The sequence below is a fragment of the Grampus griseus genome (genome assembly GCF_964374135.1).
Source record: "Grampus griseus genome assembly, chromosome: 9".
In the NCBI taxonomy this organism is placed as follows: domain Eukaryota; kingdom Metazoa; phylum Chordata; class Mammalia; order Artiodactyla; family Delphinidae; genus Grampus; species Grampus griseus.
The window spans coordinates 2,674,718-2,695,718 of NC_139003.1; the positions used below are offsets into that span (position 1 = coordinate 2,674,718).

The 21,001-nt window shown below is 55.1% G+C and overlaps 1 protein-coding gene across 1 annotated transcript in view; it reads left to right on the plus strand.

Moving 5' to 3' along the window:
• Positions 1–21,001, plus strand: part of CNPY1 (canopy FGF signaling regulator 1) — a gene marked incomplete at both ends in the record, with an annotated part of 53,949 nt that overhangs the window by 16,381 nt on the left and 16,567 nt on the right. Inside the window, one exon of the mRNA XM_082662568.1 lies at positions 53–165. Coding sequence (XP_082518694.1) covers positions 53–165 — 113 coding nt within the window. The remainder of the gene's footprint in view (positions 1–52; positions 166–21,001) is intronic.

A 21,001-nucleotide genomic window follows, 5' to 3' on the forward strand; every position in this document is an offset into this window, starting at 1 on the left:
GAGCCTCACTCCCCTTCCAGAGATAACACATGCCTTGTGCCTGTTTGTTTAGCGTGCAGGGCCCTGACGGACGAGGTAGAGTACGACGTCACCAAGGCTCGGCAGAAGAAGACCAAGGTGGGCTCCCTCCGAATAAATCCTGACGGGACGCAGGAGAGGAGAAAGGTAGCGGAAAAGAAATTATGTGTCAGTGTATAATTGCGGATATGGGCAATTACCAGCCATTTATCCAAACAGCAGTTGGTCTTAATCTTCTAACCTTTCTCTTGTTCAGGGTATCAGCTCTAAATTGCTTCTGAGTCCTGGGGGACCCAAAGTAATCTTTAAGCTTGAAATTGAAGTCTCTCTCCCAGCACCTAAATTTTGTGTCTTGTCAAGTCGGAAGACATTTCTGCACTATTGCTCATCAGGATAAAAATAGTGCTTCCATGGTTCTTGGGCAAGGCCAGCAGGGGACCCAGAACAGCTGCAGGGGCTGCCCAGAGACCTCAAAGGCTGGGCACCCTCCCCCAGGCTCCCCACCCCTGCCTCTGAGATCCACAGAAGTTTCCAGTGTGGGTAAGGGTGCAAGACCCATCTCCGGGACAGACTCAGCACCTGCCTGAGCAGAAAGATGGATGTCCTTCCACCACGGAGACCATGCGGAGAGGGGCCCAGCCCTCGGCATCTGACGGCAGGGGTCTGAGAAGTCAGGAGGGACGGGGCCACGGCAAGCTCAGGCTCCCGTGTCCTCCCCCAACCCCGCACTCAGGTGGTAAGCGCTCAGAACAATAAGGCAATTTCATTGTCATCCTAAGCGCGCCGTCCGGCTCACTCGGAGCTGAACAGAAGCTGGTTTGGGATTTCCTGTTGGTTTGGCCGAGCACACGGCGCCCTGTTTTAGAGCAAATGACCGAGGTGGGCCGTCTGCTTTTTCCACCTCTTTCTGGAATTGTGTGCCCGCCCAAGAGCCTGGGAGTAGGGCCACCGGGGAGCTCTGTAGGGTGTTGAGGACGCCTTTACGGGAGGCCTAAGTGAGTGTTGAGCTGGGAGGCCCCCTCTAAGAGGGGCGGGACAATCTTCCCCACAAAAGCCCATCTCCCATCATGTCACCAGGTAATTCACCAGAATTATCAGATAATTCTGATAACTCAGGTACTTGCCCAGGAAGAACCGTGATGATTTGCACCACTGCTCATCCACAGGCCTCGTTCCCTGCGACCAGGTGGCCCCGTTGGCCCCAGAGGCCTGCAGGGGAGGAGCAACCCTGGTCCCTGGCACCGGCTGCAGAGGATTCTCACGGTCAGGCAGCGCCAGGAAAGGCGTGTGTGCCTGGGGCCGTGGCCGCTTCGAAAATAGATAGAGGGTCGCTACTGTAAGAGGTTAAAATGTGGGTTACCTGACCCACTGTTGGTGCACCTGGGCCAGGAGAGAGGAAGCAGTCTTTCTCTAAAAGGTCAAAGGGCAAAAGAGAGTGACCGGGGAAGGAGCGGGGGCAAGGGGAGGGACGCGGGTCCGTGAGGGAGGACTGGGGAAGCCGGCGGCTCTTCATCGAGGACCTGCCACGACAGCCTTTTAGTGATCTCTAGTCCTGATGGCAACCTGCAAAATAGGTGTGTTTTCTGTTGAGGACACGCAGAGCAGGTTAGCGGCGCCCCGGGGTCCCTCGGCGACGGCATTGCACACATAGGCCCTCCGTCCTCCGAGCTCTCCTGCTGTGTCCTCGGGGATCTTTCCCGGGGTCCGCGCTGAGGATCCCTGAGCCCCCCCCCGACATGGATTCACCTTTACCAGAAACAGGCCTGCTGTCCCTTCTCTATTGTCTTCTGCTTTGAGACAATCGAGTTGAAATCACGTTTTCAGTGTTGCTACAAACGCCCCATCCGCTGAGCCGTTTGAAAGCCATCATTCTGCCACGTTCATCAGGTAGACCAGAGTGACCTCAAAGTCCCGGCGACGGTGAGCAGGGCAGTCCTGGACCACGTCCTGCTCGGAGCTGCTGCCTGGTGGTCGTGGGGAGAGCAGCCCCCGGGAGCTTCTCCCCAGCCTTCAGCACTGGAGCCGGACCCTCCTGGCAGACACGTGGAGGGTACGCGGTGCCCGGAGAGGCTGGTCTTTAAGGCCCCATGTTTTGGAGCCGTGTGGCTTTGGGGTTGAGGGGTGGAGGTCAGGTTTCCTGCCTGCGGTCAACGTGAAGCTAGTGATCACAGCAGCTTCCGTGCTTTACAGAACCCAGCAGTCCTCCCTCCCTCTCCGAAAACTCTCCTCTGCTTCAAAGGCCCGTGGTTGTTTCCTCGGCCAGCGGGCTGCTTGGCCAAACTTGAAACACAGGGGCCTCTCGGCGTGAAGTCGGGGCCTCACCCGCCGCCTTGGACGCAGGCCAGCTGTTCTTGCCGGGGGTGCTCCTGTGGAGGCATCTCTGTCCTGCTGCTGGGGGCGCGCAGCCTGTGTGTGCTCAGCTTAGCGTTCAAGAAACACCAGAAAAGCACAAAGAAGCTCCCGGCAGGATCAGGCCGGCGCCCTGGCTGGGAGAGGCCTCAGATTCAGGGCGCTTCCTGGGTCCCTGACATGCCGGCCGAGGGCGACGCGACCCATCTCCTGCCCCGTCCTGTCTTTTCTTTTCCTTTTTCGTTCTGTTTCTCCAACGATGGAAGGAAACGCTGGCCCGTGGGCTGCGTCCTCCAAGCTGAGGGTCCGGCAGAGCCCGGCCTTCCTCAGAGGGAGGTGGGGAGTGCCCCCGAGGGCCCACGTGCTGAGGGGCAGGGGCCCGAGTCGGCCTTCCAGGTGCCGTGTGGACACTTGGCGCACAGACGGGCTGCTGCCGACGCAGCCTGGTGCTGGGGCAGCTCCGCGGAGGGCGGGGTGGCGGGAGGGCCGTGGACAGCTGCTCTGGGCTGGGTCGCGCCGGGTGAGAAGGTGCCAGGTGGCTACTGTGGCGCATTCTGACCCTGGACAACAGCCGGGGAGGGAGCTGGCCCGTGTGACCGCTGCGGACAGCCACTGCCCCGGCACGCTCTGTCCCTGTGGAGGTGGTAGTGGAGGACACAGTGAGGGCGGGGCAGGCGCCCAAGGGACCACGTGTCCTCCAAACAGCAGGTTCTGCTGCCCGTTGCTGAAGCAGCCCCGAGGACCTGGGGCCCTCGCACCGCCGCGACCCGCCCAGGAGCGCCAGCCGCGCTCTCGCTGCCTGTCCTGGTGACATTCTCTGTCCGGCCTTTTCTCCAGCCTCCACTCTGCATTGCTGCCCTGTGGCCTGCGCCCTCTTCTGTCCTAGGACTCCTTCCACGTGCATCCCAGCTGTGAAGTCCCAGCCGCCGGTCCAGAAGCCAGGGTGGCCCAGCCAGGGCACTCGGGGACCCTGGGAAGCGCTGGCCTCGGGCTGTGCCCGGACTGCGGGAGTCAGGCCCAGGCCACAGTCAGTGAGGCCCCCCGGCCCCTGCCCACCTGCTGCTCCACTTTGCTCTGGCTTGGCCACGGGGTCGCGGGTCCCCCCGGGTCCCGAGCCGGCCGTGCCTTGAGCCCTGTTCCCCTCTTTCCTCCCTCGGCTCCGTACACACATGAGCAGGGCTGCCTGCCCCTGAGGCCGCTTACGGGGCCACAGACTCCCAGACGTGGCCCCACACGTGGCTACCTGGGGGATGCTGGCCCTCAGAGGACGGGGTGGGACTTGGGTGGGGTGGGGTCAGGGTTGGGGGTCAAGGTTGGGCTCAAGATTGGCATCAGGGTTGGGTGAGGGGTAGGGTCGAGGTCGGATGGGGTGGGGTCAGGGTTGGGGTCAGGGTTAGGTGGGGTCAGGTTTGAGGTCAGGATCGGGGTCAGGGTTGGGGTCGGGGGTAGCTTTGGCAGACACAGAGGCTCCATTTCTCCCATTGCCTCTGGGAGACGTGTTCTCTCCGTCTGACAGTTTTCCCCGGTGAGCAGGAAGGGGATAGATTGAGGGTGGAGCAGCGCAGGGAAAGGGGTCTAATACTCCTCGGTGGGGGGACCTCTGAGGTGTCCTCTGCCTGGCTCTGGAATGTCCCCAGTGGAATGGGGCCCCAGCCGCCCCCCCGAGGATACACTTTACCGTCTGCCCCCTCTTCTGCCAGCACTGCCCCCTCCCCTCCCATGTTTGGAGAACCTCCCAAGGAAAACCCAGCCGAGATAGTTGCCGTAAAGCCCCCCGACGCAAACTGCCCCTCTGGCACCCCTCCTCCCCTGGAGGGACACGGGAACCACCACCAGCTCCCCACCTGGCAGCGGTGGGCGGGGAGACCGTCAGGGAGAAGCGCTGTTTTCTTGCAGTTGTCACCCAGCAAGGCCTACGACAGGTTCTCCACAGCCTCAGTGGACGGCGGGGCTTAGGGCCTCAAAGCCAGGCTTGGGCTCCTGACCTGGGTGGGCTAGAGGGAGGGACATGCGGTGCGGGGCTGTGAGAAAGTAAGTCTTGTTTGCTTGAATTGACCCCATCCTCGAGGCATCGTGCAGGCCTGCTATGAACGTCAAGTTCAAATAGAGAAAGTATCGTCAATAATAGTGACAATGAGACCAGTATCTCCTTACACTAGACTCTAATGCTGTTTTTGTTAAATTCTTTCAACAACTTTGGGGGGTAAATGAGGCCACTTTAATTAGCTTCGTGTTAGAAATACAGAAGATGACGCTCAGAGAGCTTCGGTGACTCGATTTTGACAAATTGGTATTAACTTAATTTGCTGATAAGTCAATTTAGCTCTAGATAAAGCTGCCCCATCCCGTTGCATACCACACAACATCAGGTTCCTGTGGTGTCCTGGGGCCGTGCAGTACACAACCTGCACAACTGTACATGGGACCCTGTTTGCTAACAAGATGAGAGAGGTGGGCTGTTGTAACAGGACAGCTAAGAGGCAGAGGGGAATTCAGTCCGTCCGCAACCTTCAGACTGCAGGCTGCCACCCACTAGTGGGCCATAAATCAGTACAGTGGGGTGAAACTAGCATAGAAAAATATACATAACATATCAGAGTGCATCTTATAGGAAAGGAAACCGTTATCTCGTGACGCTTTATGTCATGAGTTGCAACGTAAAAAGTGGGTCATGTCCAAAAAACTGAAAGCCACCATAGCAGATGGCTGTTCTCAGCATGGGACAGTAGCCTAAAGATATTTCATTTGGGAAGATTATTCATACCCAAACAATGCCACAGTAATGCCTGATTCCCCATGCGGAGACAATGAGAACTCCTCCTCCGAGACCAGGTATTACCGCAGAAATAGCACTGGGTTTGGTGATCTCTAGTCTGTAGACCAGGGAACCAGGGCGCCATGAGCACCACTGATGTCTTCCCAGCCCGGCGGTGGCCCCGGCGGCCTGGCTCCTGGCTCACGGCCGCTGAAGCTCCGGAGTCGTGCTCTGGCACCGTGACTGCCCTGAGTCAACACAGCACGTATGTGTTCAGCCCACGCTGAGTATGGTGTAGAGAAGGAATCCTCACCCCGAAGGAGGCAGCGCTCTGACCCAGAGCTCTCAGAAGGAACCACCGTGAACACCGCATGCAGCGACAGAGAGGAACGGCTTTGGTTTTTGTCCCAGCTCCTGGCACTAGAGCTTTATAACGTGACCACTGCTCCTTTCAAGCATGTCGCCGTGGGAAGCTCTCAGCCTCAAAGAACAGACAAACCAGCTAAAAGCAGTTTGGCCATAAGAGCATTTCCTATCCTACACACTAAAAAGTCTGAGTACAGGTGGTTCCGCGGTGGCGGAGGTGAGTTCAGTGGCCCAGGGGCACCGCGAGTGACCTCATTCCTTTCTGGCTTTCTTTTCTGCCGCTCTTGGCAGTAAGAGAGAGCTCGGCCTCACAGGCTGGTTCTCCTCACGGTCCCCGCACGGCTGCCCATCTCCAGGTGTCACATGTAGGCAACGTTCAGAGCAGAAGATGGAAAAGTTTTGCATTCCGTTCTTTTTTAACAAGTGGGGAATTTGTCCAAAAGACCCCTGACGCCCCGTCCCCACGAGCCTCGTGCTTGTATCTCGTGGTCAGGAGACCACTGGGCAAGGGAATGGGCCCACCTTGAGGGTCCCCATCGGTTGAGGCCCAACCCCGGGGCTGAGGGGCGCCTGCCTGAGCAGAGGAGGGGCGACATAAGAGGGTCCGTCAGCCTGAGGGTCGGGGGTGTCTTTGCGGCAGGTGGCCGCCAGCCCGCGCGCACTTCAGCCACGTGCTGTGAGCGTGAGGGCCCAGCAGGCGGCAGGACCAGTGGCTGGAGACCCCAGTGTGGTGATGGCTCTGAAATGGGGTCGGGGGACTGTCCTGAGTTCCTTCTTGCATTTTCCTGTAAGCAAAAGAAAGAGATGCTGTGCGTGTGGCTTGCAGGGCTGGAAGCTACCCCTAGCAAACAGGAATCGGGGGGCCACCCCCATGTTGTTTTATGGACATTGTCAGCCCACGGTTAACACCTTAATAAATATATTACTTGGAGAACAATTGTGAATAAAATTACGTTCACAGGAACCTGAGAGGCAGCGTGTAAAAAAAATCAGAAAGGCGTTTTCCAGTTTTTAAGTCCAAAAAAGAGGTAACTAATCAGTGTATACTGACGACCCTTGTGTGTGAGTGTGCCTTCTGGGGGTGAAGGGGCACAGAGTACACACTGCGGTGGTGACGGGGTCACATCTCTGGCCTTACCTGAGCTGCTTTTCTTTTTGCTCACCTTTCAAATGTTTTTCCATAATGAACAGATTATTACTGTGACATTAAAAAATAGTTTGGGGGGGCTTCCCTGGTGGCGCAGTGGTTGAGAGTCCGCCTGCCGATGCAGGGGACACGGGTTCGTGCCCCGGTCCGGGAAGATCCCACATGCCTTGGAGCGGCTGGGCCCGTGAGCCATGGCCGCTGAGCCTGCGCGTCCGGAGCCTGTGCTCCGCAACGCGAGAGGCCACAACAGTGAGAGGCCTGTGTACCACAAAAAAAAAAAAAAAATAGTTTGGGTTTTTTTTTTGAGAAATCAAAAGAATTCCATGTCATTTCAGGAGTTCCAATTCTCAAAAGTAGCCCTGCTCCTAGTGAGATGGAAACCACACGCAGATACACAATACGCTCATACAAAACGCTTAGCAGGAAGCGGCGGAGCGGCCGCCCCCCACTTTGTGCAGCCTCCATTCCTGGTTCCTGGTGGTCCTGGTTCTGTCCTGTCCTCAGAGGTTGGGACAGTCCCGGGAAGGTGGGGCTCATGAAAGGTGGCTGTCACTTTGTCTCTGGTTGACTCTGCTTCCCGTGACCAGAGGGGGCCCAGGACCTAGGGTCTGAGATAAGTTGATCTCATGTTTCTCAACCGTCTACAAGGAAACGAGCAGAATTAGTGTGGTCAGTAATCGACAGCCTGACTGGTTTCCTTCCACTCTCCATTTTCCTTTCCTCTCAAAGAAGAATGAGTGACTTTTCTAGTCCTCAAGACAATATACTTGGGTTCTTTGCACCTTTATCATTAATTTTTTCTGGTGGCTTTTATTGTGTATCATCTTCTCTTTTTCTTCTTTTCTTTCTTTCATTTTTTAAAAAGAGAAATACTTCTGCTCTAGCATTGATTTATGATGCTGCGTGCATCTCTCCCGCTCATAAAGAAAGGGGAGGCCTCCCACGATGAGAGCTGGCCTCCTGCCCATGTTGGGTCCAGTGCAGGTTGGCAGGGGAGGCCACTCCACTTGGTCACCCAGGGACCCAGACTCCTCGTATCCAGTCCTCAGTATTCTCTGCATTCCTGGGAGGATGGGGCAGACGGGACAGAGGGCTCCTCGGGAAGGTTTCATGGGCAGACCTAAAAGTGGGGTGTCTCACTTCTGCCCACATGCAACGGCTGGGACTCTGCCACTCGTGCTCACCTGATTGCAAGAGAGCTGTGTCCAGGAAGAGAAATAAATGAGATGGTGGGACTTCCCTGTGGCGCAGTGGTTAGGAATCCTCCTGCCAATGCAAGGGACGTGGGTTTGAGCCCTGGTCCGGGAAGATCCCACATGCCGTGGAGCAGCTAAGCCCGTGTGCCACAACTACTGAGCCTGCACTCTAGAGCCTGCGAGCCACAACTACTGAGCCCATGTGCCACAACTACTGAAGCCTGCACGCCTAGAGCCCGTGCTCTGCAACAAGAGAAGCCACCGCAATGAGAAGCCCGCGCACCACAACCAAGAGTAGCCCCCGCTCGCCACAACTAGAGAAAGCCCGCGTGCAGCAACACAGACCCAACGCAGCCAAAAATAAATAAAATTTTTTTTAAAATTAAAAAAAGAAACAGGACAGTGACCATTCAGCAGTTTCTGCCATGCGGCCGCTGGGGAGAACCTATGAGCCAGGGGCTCCGTGGTGCGCAGTGTGTGCGCCTCAGGTTACCAGGCATCTACTGTGTCACCCGAGTGACGTTGCCTCAAACCTATTACCTGGAGCCCCAGCGCAGAGCAGCCCAAAGCCTGTTAATCTCCTGATGTAGCGCAGTCAACAGCCCACCTCGGGCTCGCCGAAGCCTGGCCTTGTTCCGCAGACGCTTCGTCCCAGGTGGTCACAGACGGCCACTCACATCACTATTTTGCCACTGCAGGCCTGGGATTAGCGGGGTCCCGCTTTAAATGGAACCCGATCTCAGTGCCGCTACCCAGGCAAGGACAGCGGCCCCAGATCCCCTCCCCAGAGGGCTCGTTGCCTGCAGACAATTCTTGTACCAGACCACATCTCAGGGAGGTTCTGATGAGTGTGAGAATCCCTGCAGCGATTTGAAACAGAAAGAGCTTTAACGCAGGGTTTAGATGCTCCCACGCAGCCACCAGGGAGCTGCTTCCTCTGCTGCTGTCAGGACGAGGGGACTCAGGAGGCCACGGCCAGGCGGCCACGGGGTTCAGGAAGATCGGGCTCAGCAAGGGCACCTGTGGCCATTCTGGCCTCGGAGCCAGGACACGCCTGCTGCCTTTGTGCCACAGAAAGGAGACAATGGCAGCTCCCCTCCCTCCACCGCTGCCTTTTCGAACCACAGACACCCTCGTCCTTCGCGGGACCCGCGATGGGGTATCGGGGGCCACTCTAGAACCCCCAGGCCAGCAGAAGCAGCACAAAGATGGGCCCCCCTCACGCCACCCTCTGGGCCACAGATGAGCACAGCGGATCAGCCAGACCTACGTCCCATAAAGAGCCCCAGTTGTAGGTGATCCTGGAATTGAGGGCTGGCTGGCTGGCCTCTGCAGTCCGCGGCGGCAGGCGGGCAGGGGAAGCCGAGCGCCCATCTGCACACCCCCGGCGTCCAGGAGCCTGGGGGCCGCTCGTGACGACGAAGAGGAGACCCTGGGGCCGCGGCCTGGGCTCTGTGGGTTCAAGCCTTTTACGTCCTTCTGACGGGTCTTCCTTCTTATTCCTGTGGGTGCGTAACTTTCTCCCCTTTCTTCCTAAAGCTGGTGTGTCTGACCTAAAGGTGTTGGCTTCTCCCCACCTCTGGGAAACTGTCCCTCCGAGGTCACGTGCTCCTGGTGTCCCCTCCCGATGGGCTCAAACTCTGGCAGAGAGAAGGGACTGCCTGAAAACCTCCCCGATGCAGGGCGGCGGGGCCTGAGACGCCCAGGGGGCCACGGAGCCGTAACCACAGGGAAGAAAACACGCGTTAGTATCAACTACCATGTCGCGTCCCGAACGCTGGGTCTGTCCCAGAAGCGTCTGCAGGTGCTCGGGGCACCACAGCAGGAGCACCTGGCCTTGGAAGGTGGTTAGGGAATCGGGACGGGGGTCTGAGCCTGCTTGCTGGCTCGTCTCTGAGCGTCAGGGCCCTCTCCTGCCCTCCGTGCGGGGCTGCGCGTCCACCGCCTTTCTTGCGTCCACACAGCCCAGACCTCTCCCTCAGGAACCGGGTCCCCAGCTGCCTTGGCCTCCCTTCCTAGAGAACGTTCCTGACCCAGAGGGTGTCAGCCACCTTGGCCTCTCAACTCCATCCCCCAGGAAGAGGCGACATGCCCCAGCTTCCCCAGGCCGCTGGCCACGTGGACAAGGGCACGGAAGGGGCTGCCCAGCACTTGTCCACTCAGCGCCCGGCCAGCCTGCTGCCCCCCACCAGAGGGATGGGGCCTCTGGGGCCTGCAGGGCTGTTGATCTCTTCTTCACCTGAGGCTGGAGTCCCATCTACTTTCCAGACTCCATGCCAGCCCGTTGCTCCTACTGGAGGGGCGGTGAGCTGTCTGAATCGCCCAGGACCTGCCCAGGGCAGCGGTGCAACTGCCCATCGCCCCAGGCTGGAACTGCCCGCAGCCCCCAAATCCTCTTCTCAGCCTGAGCCGCCTCCAGAGAAGCCAGGGTGCAAATGCAAACCCGGAGTACGGGAGCAAGTGTGTGCATGTGTGTGCGAGCACACGTGTGTGCACACGTATGCACACGTGGGAGAGTGCATTGTGTGCGCATGCCTGTTACGCATACATGTGTGAGCACCGCGTGTGGGTGTGGGTGTGAGCGTGCCTATGCGCACATGGCACAAACCCATTAGCTCTCAGTCGCCCATCACAGAGCAGAGTGGAGACTTGGTCAGCCGAGGGTGATATAGGGAAGGAGGGAGCTGCCAGCCTGGGCAGGCCTGGTTGGGACCCACGGAGATCGGGGGACTGCTGGTGGCCCTGGGGGCGGGGAAAGGCGCGTTACCGCTGCCCAACCGTCTGGTGGCCTTCATTCGGGGCGGGTGCTCAGCGCTCTTCCCAGCAAGGCCAGCAGAGGGACCTTTTCCCCAGGGCTTCCTGTCCTGGCTGGCGTTTCAACAAGGGTTAACCAGCCCTCCGCCCAAACCACGGGGATTAAAAATCCATGCTGTCCCCAGGGCATGTGGGGCGGAGGGGTGACATAAAATCAAAAGGGAAAGAGATTATTTTTAATCCTCTTGGTGGGTGTTGAAACAATGACGGGAGAGCAAAGCCGCTAAAAGTTTGTCCCATTAGATTGAAGCACCAGGACAGACTTTGCCACCAGGAGCAGGTGATTACAAACTGCATATTTTCCTCTTCTAAATAAGAAAATCGCTCTAATCCCATAGAGATTGTTTCTCGGGTCAAAGGTGCTCAGATTTTCACTGTGCTTGTCGCTGTGGGCGAGTGGAATTCAGACCTGATGTCAACTTCTGCCTCTCGAGGGGTTTCAAGTCAGACGAGGGGAATTGTGGAAAGTGAGCGTCCCGTGCGTCCTAAAGAACGTCCCGACACGGGGTGGGTCAGCCGGGTCTTCTCTGGGGTCTCATTCCGGGGACCCTCTCTACCCTGCTACCTGGGTGATCTACAGCCTCTGCCACCCCCCAACCTGGGCACGTACTTAAAAATAAAAGGAACAAACGTTGACTTTGCTTTGAGAATCTTTCTGGAAATGGCACAAAGTTTCCTGTTTTCCCTCTCTCTCTGACGAATGGGCACGTTCCAGGATTGAATATAGAGCAGTTCCTTTTTTTAAAATTTTATTGATGCAGAGTTGATTTACAATGTTGTGTTAATTTCTGCTGTACAGCAAAGGGATTCAGTCTTACATATATATATACATTTTTTTTCATATTCTTTTCCATTATGGTTTGTCACAGAATATTGAATACAGTTCCCTGTGCTCTACAGTAGGACCTTGTTATCTATCCATCCTATATATAATAGTTCGCATCTGCTCATCCCAAACTCCCCATCCATCCCTCCCCTACTCCCCTCCCCCTTGGCAACCGCAAGTCTGTTTCCTGTGTCTGTGGGTCTAGAGCAGTTCCATTTGTTTGCCAACTGAAAACGTGTCAAGGTTCTGAACTGCCCAGCTCTGGCTTATTCCTTTCTCCTGTCTTTCCGGCTGTGGACAGGGCGGGAGGCTGAGGAAGAGAGACACAGACACCTGCTGTCCCGGGTTTAGCACGTTTGGGGATGACTGTGACGGGGCAAAGCCCTTGGAAACGCGGTTCTGCAGTTGTCTGCGTGGTTATGTTGATTCCCAAGTCACCACACATGCATTATCTCCATATGGTTTATTCTTAGCTCCTCTAAGGCATAGACGATCCCCCAGAGATGTCTCGCTATCTTTGATCTGTACGTCAGCAAGCGTGCATGGATAGCCGTTGAAGAGTTTTTGGTTTTACTGAATGATAAAGGAGAAATTAGTGTATTTTGTTTTCTGACTATAGACTGAGGAGGAGATGGTTGGTAACATAAAATAAAGCCATGGCATAAAAAGGTGTCCTGGTCCCCAAATGGTCAAAGAATCATTTAAAAAGACAAAGACCTAGAGACAGAAACAGCCCTCGGGGCTGTGCATGGATTGGCAAGCGGAGAAGGTGGAACTGTCTTTGTTATAAATCAGTCATTAAAGAAAATCAGGCTGAACTTTCAGAAGCAGTTTTTTTCCGTCTCTAAGTTTCAGCCTCACTTTCGCTTATGGAGCGTCCTACCAGGTGCTGATCTAGGTAAACTCCCGTCCACGATTTTGAACAGGTGTTAACGCACATTGTTTTACCTGCTCAAGCTGTTACCTGAGATCCAAGCTGACTTGCTTCTCACACGTGCACCAAAAATGTGGCTGATTTGCTGCGAGGGGGACTTGTTCTCCCAGGTCCGTCTGATGCATCCTAGGACATCAGGGGCTCAAGGCTCAGCCCTCCAGGGAACCGAGGAGGCAACGTCCCCCTTTCCCCCACGGACGAGGCATTTCCCTGGATCTCTGTCCCTTTAGCCATCACCCACGCGTGCCCACATTTTGCCTGGATGTCCGAAGGAAACAGACGAATCAGGAATGATCCCGTGTCCGCACGCAGCTGTGCAGCACCAGCACACCGCCCCTGACGAGGAAGAGCTCGTATCCCAACCCGCAGAGGGAGAGGAGGAGAAAGGCGGGGTGCGATCAGGCATCTGGCCGTGCGCTCAGCAGGTCCGCGGTCTGAGGCTCGAGGACCTCTCCTACCGTCCAAACACGTTTTTAACCTTCTAAATGTTATCTAAACCTCCCAAGTTCAAATGTCATGACTACTCTAATGACCTACAAGCAAGTTCACACAATTTTGAGGGAAAGAAAATCTTTAGTTTAGTGTTAAGCGACAGAGGCCAGTGCCAAATACGGACACTATTCCTTCAATTTCAATTAAAACAAAACAGGTGAATGTAGAAGGCAGAGAAGATTGATTGTCAAGGATTTGGGCCTAGTATGACCCAATGCTTTTTCTTTTTAAGGGGCTATGACGAGGAGAAGCCTACTCCCAAATAGAGTACATGGTCACCCATTTAGCAGCACCCGCTCTCAGAGGCCTGGAGGCCCGCGGGCTCACCTGCGGGGCGAGGCAAGGGGGGTCGGGCTGGACTTGTTTGGCCGAGGACGCTACGACGTGCTGCACAGGGGTCAGCCCTGACACAGCTGCAGGCAACAACAGGGCGGCCGGAGAGCCAGGTGGGCGGGCAGAGCCGTGTTTCCCGCCAGAATGCTTCAGCTGAGGCTTACACGTGGGAAACTGGTTGGGCAGCAGTGGTTCTGCGCTGGGGGTGACACTGGGCAACGTCTGGAGACAGGTTTGGTTTTCACAACCGGGGGGAGGGGGCGCTGCTGGCATCTGCGGGTAGAGGCCAGGGGTGCTGTAAGCGCAGGACAGCCTCCATGACAAAGGATTATCTGGTCTTAAATATCAACAGCACCGAATTGGAGAAGCCGTGTTCTGCGGAAATCAGGAATTTTCTTTGCTTAGATCCGGAATTCTGGTGTTTGGAGAAAGGTGTGGCTGCACCTGTACAAAGAACGGCCCCCTGGGGTTGCGTTGCCATCCTATGACTGAAGCCCTTAGCTGCTGGTGTTGCACCTCGGCTGTGGTCAGATCCAGTTCGGAGAGAGTGACACACCAGCAGGACATAAAGGAGGGAAGGGGCATGGAAAAAAATCACACGCAACCCTGGTGAGGCGGTACGCTGGATGGAGTAGCGCTCTACCCGCCCTCCCGCCCCCGGCAACGCATGTCCACCCAAAGCCTCAGATTGTGACCTTATTTGAAAATAGGATCTTTGCATATGTTTATAGTTAAGATGTGGCCATCTTGGATAAAGATGGGCCCTGATCCAGTGACTGGAGTCCTTGCAGGGTGGCCAGCAGACACGGAGATGCCCAGAGCGAGATGCAGGCAGGACACCCAGGACAGCCAAGGGCACCCGAGGTCGGAGCGAGGCTGGGAGAGCACGGCCTGCCGAGCCAGCCGCAGACTGCAGCCCCCCGGCAGGTTCCCCCTCCTGTGGTCTCCCAGGCTCCGAAGCCCAGTATTCACTGCTGGGGGGCAGTCGTTTCCCTGGCAGGTGCAGAATCTTTGTCTGTAACCAGGTCTCTAACAAAGGAGAGACACTTAAAAGACAGACAGGACAGTGCTCGGAGGGAGGGGGCCGCGTGTTGCCCTGGTGGGGCGTGAAGACCACCTACTCTCCCGCAGGGCTCGGCTCCGGGTGGGGAAGCTGCCTCAGCCTACACGGCCTGCTCGGGCAGCTCCGACGCGTGGTTTTCAAGGGCTGGGCTTGAACGTCCCTTCTCTCCTCTCCAAGCGGACTCCACGACGGGGCCAGCCCCCGAGTCCCCCTGCCGAGCTTCACGTGGGACAGAGAAGGAAAAGTCGGGGGCCCTGCTCGCAATAAGATGAATTGACAGGACGAACAGAAGTGCTGCAGTGGACAAAGGTTCAACTGAGAGGCTTTAAAATTTATATTAAGAGAGGCCTTGCTCCCCTGCCCACCGTTTAAGTCAAGTGAAAAAATAATTAGGCTCTGTGGGCTCTTCTCATGCCCTTTCTCCTGAACTTTCTGGAAACATCAGAGGGAAGGAGGCCTCTCCGGCCACTTGAATGGTCTGAGTTTGGTCTGTCTGGAGAGCTCTATGTAAAAATGTGGGATGAAGAGTAGCCTTTAATATTTCAGAGGCTGCTGGGTCCGCTGATAAGATCACCTGTTTAGCCAGACAGCTCTGTGGGCGGTTGTCCCGGGGGTTTCAGGGAAGGAGCTGAGTTCTTGGGAGAGGATCGGGCCGTGCCGCCCAGAGGCTGGGTTTCGGGGGGCTTCTGGGAGTCCCTAGACGGCGGAGAGCAGCGGGCTGGGAGCCCCTGATGGGTTTTCGAGCAGTTTTCAGGTGGTCCCTAAATCGAACTAGAGGACATACCTGTCTGTGACTCTACTTTGGGTTTTCAAATTTTTCTTCATTAAAAAACTTACATTGCGGGCTTCCCTGGTGGCGCAGTGGTTGAGAGTCCACCTGACGATGCAGGGGACACGGGTTCGTGCCCCGGTCCGGGAGGATCTCACGTGCCGCGGAGCAGCTGTGCCGGTGAGCCATGGCTGCTGAGCCTGCGCGTCCCGAGCCTGTGCTCCGCAACGGGAGAGGCCACAGCAGTGAGAGGCCCGCGTACCGCAATAAAAAAAAATAATAAAATAAAAATAAAAAAATAAAAAAAAACTTACATTGCAGAAGTAACACGGTCGTTTGAACTAGAGATACACAGAAGAAAAAGTTTGTAACAGTCCCTTCCCCCCACTCCCCAATGGCTTCCCACCCACTCAGATAATCCAGGCTGAGAGCACTTCCTTCCTAGTATCCTCCACACCCACTCAAACCTGCACAAACATACCCACTTGATATGTTTTAGTTTTTGTCTTTTAGTCATTTAAAAATAATAGTGGGACTTCCCTGGTCGTCTAGTGGTTAAGACTCTGTGCTCCCAACGCAGGGGGCCTGGGTTCGATCCCCGGTCAGGGAAGTAAGATCCCACATGCCGTGTGGCACGGCCGAAAAGTACAATAAAATAGTAAAATCATGCTACATACACTCCTCTGAAGACTGTGGAAATGTTCAACGAATTTTATTTTATTTTTTATTTTTTTTGGCTGCTTTGTGCAGCATGTGGGATCTTGGTTCCCCAACCAGGAATCGAACCCACATCCCCTGCAGTGGAAGCACAGAGTCTTAACCACTGGACCGCCGGGGAAGTCCTCAGTGAATTTAAATGTTAAGTTTGAATGCTCTCCTTACACTGTAGACTGGATTGTTGCTCCCCCCATTCACATGCTGAAGCCCTAACCCGCTGCCACACCATGTGACCGTGTTGGATGGAGATGGGGTCCTTGAGGAGGTGATTCGGGTTAAATGAGGTCATAGGGGTGATGTCTCAATCTGACAGGACTGGTGTCCTTATGAGAAGAGAAAGAGACGCCAAGGCTCTCTCTCTGCCATGTGAGGTCACAGAGAGAAGGTGGCCACGGGCAAACCAGGGAGCGGGTCCTCACCAGACACCGAATCAGTCGGCTCCTTGATCTTGGATGTCCAGCCTCCCGAACTATGATAAAAATTTTCTACTGGTCAATCCACCAAATTTGTGGTGTTTTGTTACGGTGGCCCAAACTAAGACGCTCACTTGATGAAAATATGTCATGGACCCCCTCCAGGTCAGTGGATGGAGATCTAGCCTGGCCAATGAGACCGTTCTCCTGTAGACGGACACACAGGTTGTTTCCGGTTTGTTGCTGCTACAGCAGCATAGGCAACAAGCCTCCTTGATTACACGTCCCCGTGTCTGGCGCATGTGATTTCTGCAGGACAGACTCTCAAGAGGGCAGGGGTCAAAGAGTAGGTACATCTTCACTGGAATCCATGTCGCCAGGTTACTTTCCCCAAAGGTTGCCACATTTTATGTCCCTACTGGCCACGCATGAGACCTTTCTTGCATTTTTTTTTCTTTCTTGCATTTTTGCACCAGATAATATAATTGTTTAATTTCTGGTAATCTAAGACATGAAAGATGGCATTTCATTTTCGTCTTAATTTCCCTTTCAGTGGCTCCTAGGTTGTTAAGCGGATTTCCTGTGCTTCGAGCTGCTTATTTGTATCCTTTACCCATTTTCTGTTGGGTTGTTTGTCTTTTACGTTATTTCCCGAGTCACCGTGTAAGGACAGGAAGCTCCATGCTGCCCACGCGTGTTCTTCGTTGGGGTTTCTCTGTGACTTTGCACCCTTTGCCCCACAGACAGTCTCTTTTCATGACGCCTGTTGGTGTCTCATCTTGTTCAAGAACACCTCCCCCCCCATTTGTCATACTAATAGTTTTCTGAATTTTCTTCCAATAGTTTGTGCCGTTATGTTTCAACATTGAGTCTGTACAGAACGCAGTTTTTGGATATGGTGTGAGGTACAATCCAGCTTTCTTTTCTTCCAGCTGAAAGCAAGTCATACGTGTTAGCACCGTTGATTAAACGAACCGTACTCCCCTCCCTGTTGCATTAGAAGGACACTACGTTAGCTTTTCTCAAAGATAAATTTGTCAGAAACTGAAATACAGACATTCCCTCACAGGTTCTGGACATTCAAGTATATTTGTAGCTCTTTTAGAGCATTTGTTAAATCCTGCATTTTATCCTAGTTGTTTGTGTGCTGTCCTACATCTCTACCCTGAAGGACACATTTTATCTTGTATCTCCCCACTCCCTACGCCACGTAGCACAATACTTTGCTCATAGCGTGTCTCAATTTCTGTGAAATAAGAGAATAGGTGTTTGCTTGATAGGTGCGTCACTTCTTCTCCTTTGGTTCTGTGAGGTGTCTGGGGACTATTTCCACTATTTTGTGAAGCCCCTGGGAAAATGATAGAATGTCAAGGAAAAAAGAGGATTCATCACCTGTTACCTCCTGGGTATTTAATTAGATGACGTTATAAGTGTCTATGGTATCAGGCTTGCGCTGATCAAGTCCAGGATGACATAAAAGGAGCCTATGATACCAGAGTTGGAGTTTCTAGACTTGGGAAGGCTGCCCTGTGCCCTCAGCCCTGCTCACCCAGAGCAGGCTCGCACACAGCCAGCCCCCAGCCCTGGGTCTCTAGCACCCTCCTCCTCGGTTCCCACACACTCTGCTGCTACTGGTGCTAGTGGACAGCATACAAGACACGGACAGGGGCAACGTGACCTGACTAAGCAAATGTTCTGGCTAAGCGAGAAAACACTGACGTTAGCATTTGGGCATATAGAAAGACTAAGTGCCAGAGGGCATAAAGTGATGGGAGAGAATTAAAGATTACAGTAGCTTAGCACAGAATTAAGGTTAATTAACCAAACCCTGGCCAGGCATGCGTTTCAATTGATCAATACAAACAAAAGCCAGGATAGAACATGCACCAGGAGCTGGTGGTGCCCCCTAGCGGCCTGCAGGCTGCTCCCTCCCTGACCTGAATCCTCCCAGGGACCCTGAAGAGGACGGCAACGCTCCCTTTCCCGCTCAGATCCCAGAGGGAAATGAATCTACTCCCCAGTGTGGGAGTGTGGTTTCCCCAGCTTCTCCGTCTACAGCTCCACCTCCTGCCTCCGGGTGTCTGGGCCACTGGACTCACTTGTTAGTTCTTCATTTCTAAAGCCAGACTTGTGCCACGGAGTACCACAAACCAGGTGCTTGAACAGAGGTGGACTGTCGCACAGCTCAGGAGGCCAGAAGTCCAAAACCAAGGTGTTGGCAGTTGGTTCTTTCTTGGGGACCCCGGGGAAACAGGCTCCCTGCCTCTCTTAGCTTCTGGTGGGGGCTGGCGCTCCTTGGCGCTCCTTAGCTTGGAGGTGTGACCTCCACAGTCTCTGCATCCGTCAGCTCGTGGCCCTCCCCTCTCTGGGGGTCCGTGTCTCTTCTTCCATTCCTATGAGGACATCAGTCACATTGGATTAGAACCCATCCTCACTGAATATGACCTCATCTTACCTACCTACATCTGCAAAGACCCTAATGCGTTCACAGGCACCAGGTGTGTGGACGTGAGCTTATCTTTTAGGGGGACACAATTCGACCCATGCAGCCTTTAGAGGTGGCGACCCCGGGGCCTCCCAGTTCTGTCTTGCTGATTCCATAAGGCTCAGGGGCTTTGTGTTCCCACCTTGCCCTCCTGCTGGGCGTTCTCAGCTGATGGGGGTGCTGGAGGGTGGGTAGGGAGCCCTCTGCGGCCCCTCTTCCTGTTCGCTGGCTGCTAAGGCTGAGGGCCGCCCAGTCGGGGCCGGCATGTCCCGCCCCACGTAGCATGGTGGCTGGCAGCGGCCTCCATCCAGATCAACAATAAACATGTTAGGGAAACAAACGCTAACATTGACCTCCACGGCCCTCATGAGATGCAGCCCCCTTCCTGGCCTCCATCTGGGCGTGCAGCCGAGTGCCCTGTATCCTTTGTCTCTGATCTTTGCCTCCGTTTCCGGTACCTGAGATGGCTCTCATCCAGGCTGGTTCAGACCATTTGGCAAGAATAATTTCACGAGCCTGGTATTAGGCGCTGCACAAAAGTCTAAATCCATAATGCATTTTGTAATTCTGTCACACTCCAAACAAGCTGTCCAAACTGTCTGGCATGACTCATCCTTAATAAATCCCTCATCCCGTTAATTGCTCCTCAGTCCACAGAATCAGAATTGTTTGAATCCACAAATCGGGAGGAATGGAGGGATGAAGGGGATGCATGTAGAGGATTGCACTGTTTCCCCAGCACAGAAGGAACCAGGCCTGGCGGTGGGCGCCACGCAGCCCTCGGTGAGGGAGCCGGGTTGAACGCACTGCAGCTTTGCATCTGGTGGTTTTGAACGATTCTTTCCTTGGAAACTTTGGAGGGAAAGCAACACACTGATTGAGAAAGATGACTGAGGTGAGAGACTGAGTTCCGTGACACTGACTGTTCTAGAAACAGTAGCTTTGGGGTGCCTCCTCGGTGCCAGAGGTGAAGGTGTCTGTCCAGGGCTGTGCGTGGCAGTGCACATGCCATGAAGGCAGAGGAAGGGTCACTCCCTCTGGGCCCCCACACTCAGAGAAGGAGTTTGGCATCACATGGACCCGATTAGCTTCCGGCTTAGCGTATACACGGGTTCTGTGACCTGGAGCAAGAGACCTGCATCTCGGGGGCTGCATCTGGTGAAGTGGGATGGACAGGACAGGGATGGGGCCCCTGCGGCAGGCCTCGTGGATGGAGAGAAGGGGGTTTCGCTGGGAGAGGTCCCGGGTAGCAGGACTGGAGTACAGACAGGAGGTCGCGGAGGCCACAGACATTTGCCGTGTCCACTGTGGGGCTGGCTATGTAGTGCCAGGGTGGGACATGCAGGCCTGGGGCATCTGTCCCATCCCAGGCCTCCCTGAAATCACTATGTGAATTTCTCGAGGCCTCAGTTTCCTGGCCTGCAGCGTGAGATAACGATGTCCACCCCATCGCGGGGTGGGGTCCTGGACCAAGGCATGTGCGAAGCCTCACTATTGTACTGACTGTGGTGTTGCCGCGTACAGGCAGGTAAAGGCAGGCCCGGGCAGAAGCATCTACGCCCCACTGGGGACGATGCGGCTCACTCAGTCCACGCGTGCATGTGTGTCTACACGTGTGCATGCATGTGTATGTAAACAAATCTGGAAGCACTATTGTTGGGTCCTCCAGGAGAGAGGTGCTATTGGCCTCCAGAGAAAGGAAGATGCTGGGGAGGCGGGAGCCATGGAGACGGGCCGGCGTCACTCGGCAGGCGGGGCTGAGTGAGGATGGGACGGCTTTGCCCAGCTCCACCTGGGCAGAGGCGCTTGGCTCGCCAGAGGGGGGCTGGGCAAGAGTCTTCTGGAAAGACCTAGACAACTTTTTGTGGACACTGAAAGTTGAATTTCCTATCATCTTCCCGTGTCACAAGATATTCTTCTTTTGATTTTTTCCGCCATTTGTAAATGTAAAAACCAGTCATGGCTCACGACACAGAACAGGTGGTGGCCTGGGGGACCCCGAGGCCAACATGGCCCCTGTGTGATTTCAGGTAGGGGCCCAGCCCACAGGTTCTGGGAGGACAGGGACCACCATAATTGTGTTCCCTGCTGTCTCCTCACATCTAGCCCAACACCTGGCACCTAGCAGGTGCTCAGTGAACGTCGGTCAAGTGGTTGATTTCGCCGCTTAGGTCTGTGACTCGTGCCGGACTCTCTCGGCTCTGGGAGTCTCCTGTGAACCGTTCTCAGGGCTCCCACACCGGGAGGGACCTTGCCCTGCCCGTCGGAACAGTTCACTCATTCTCACTTCCCAGCACTGCTCTCGGTGAGTGGAGTTTAGCGGA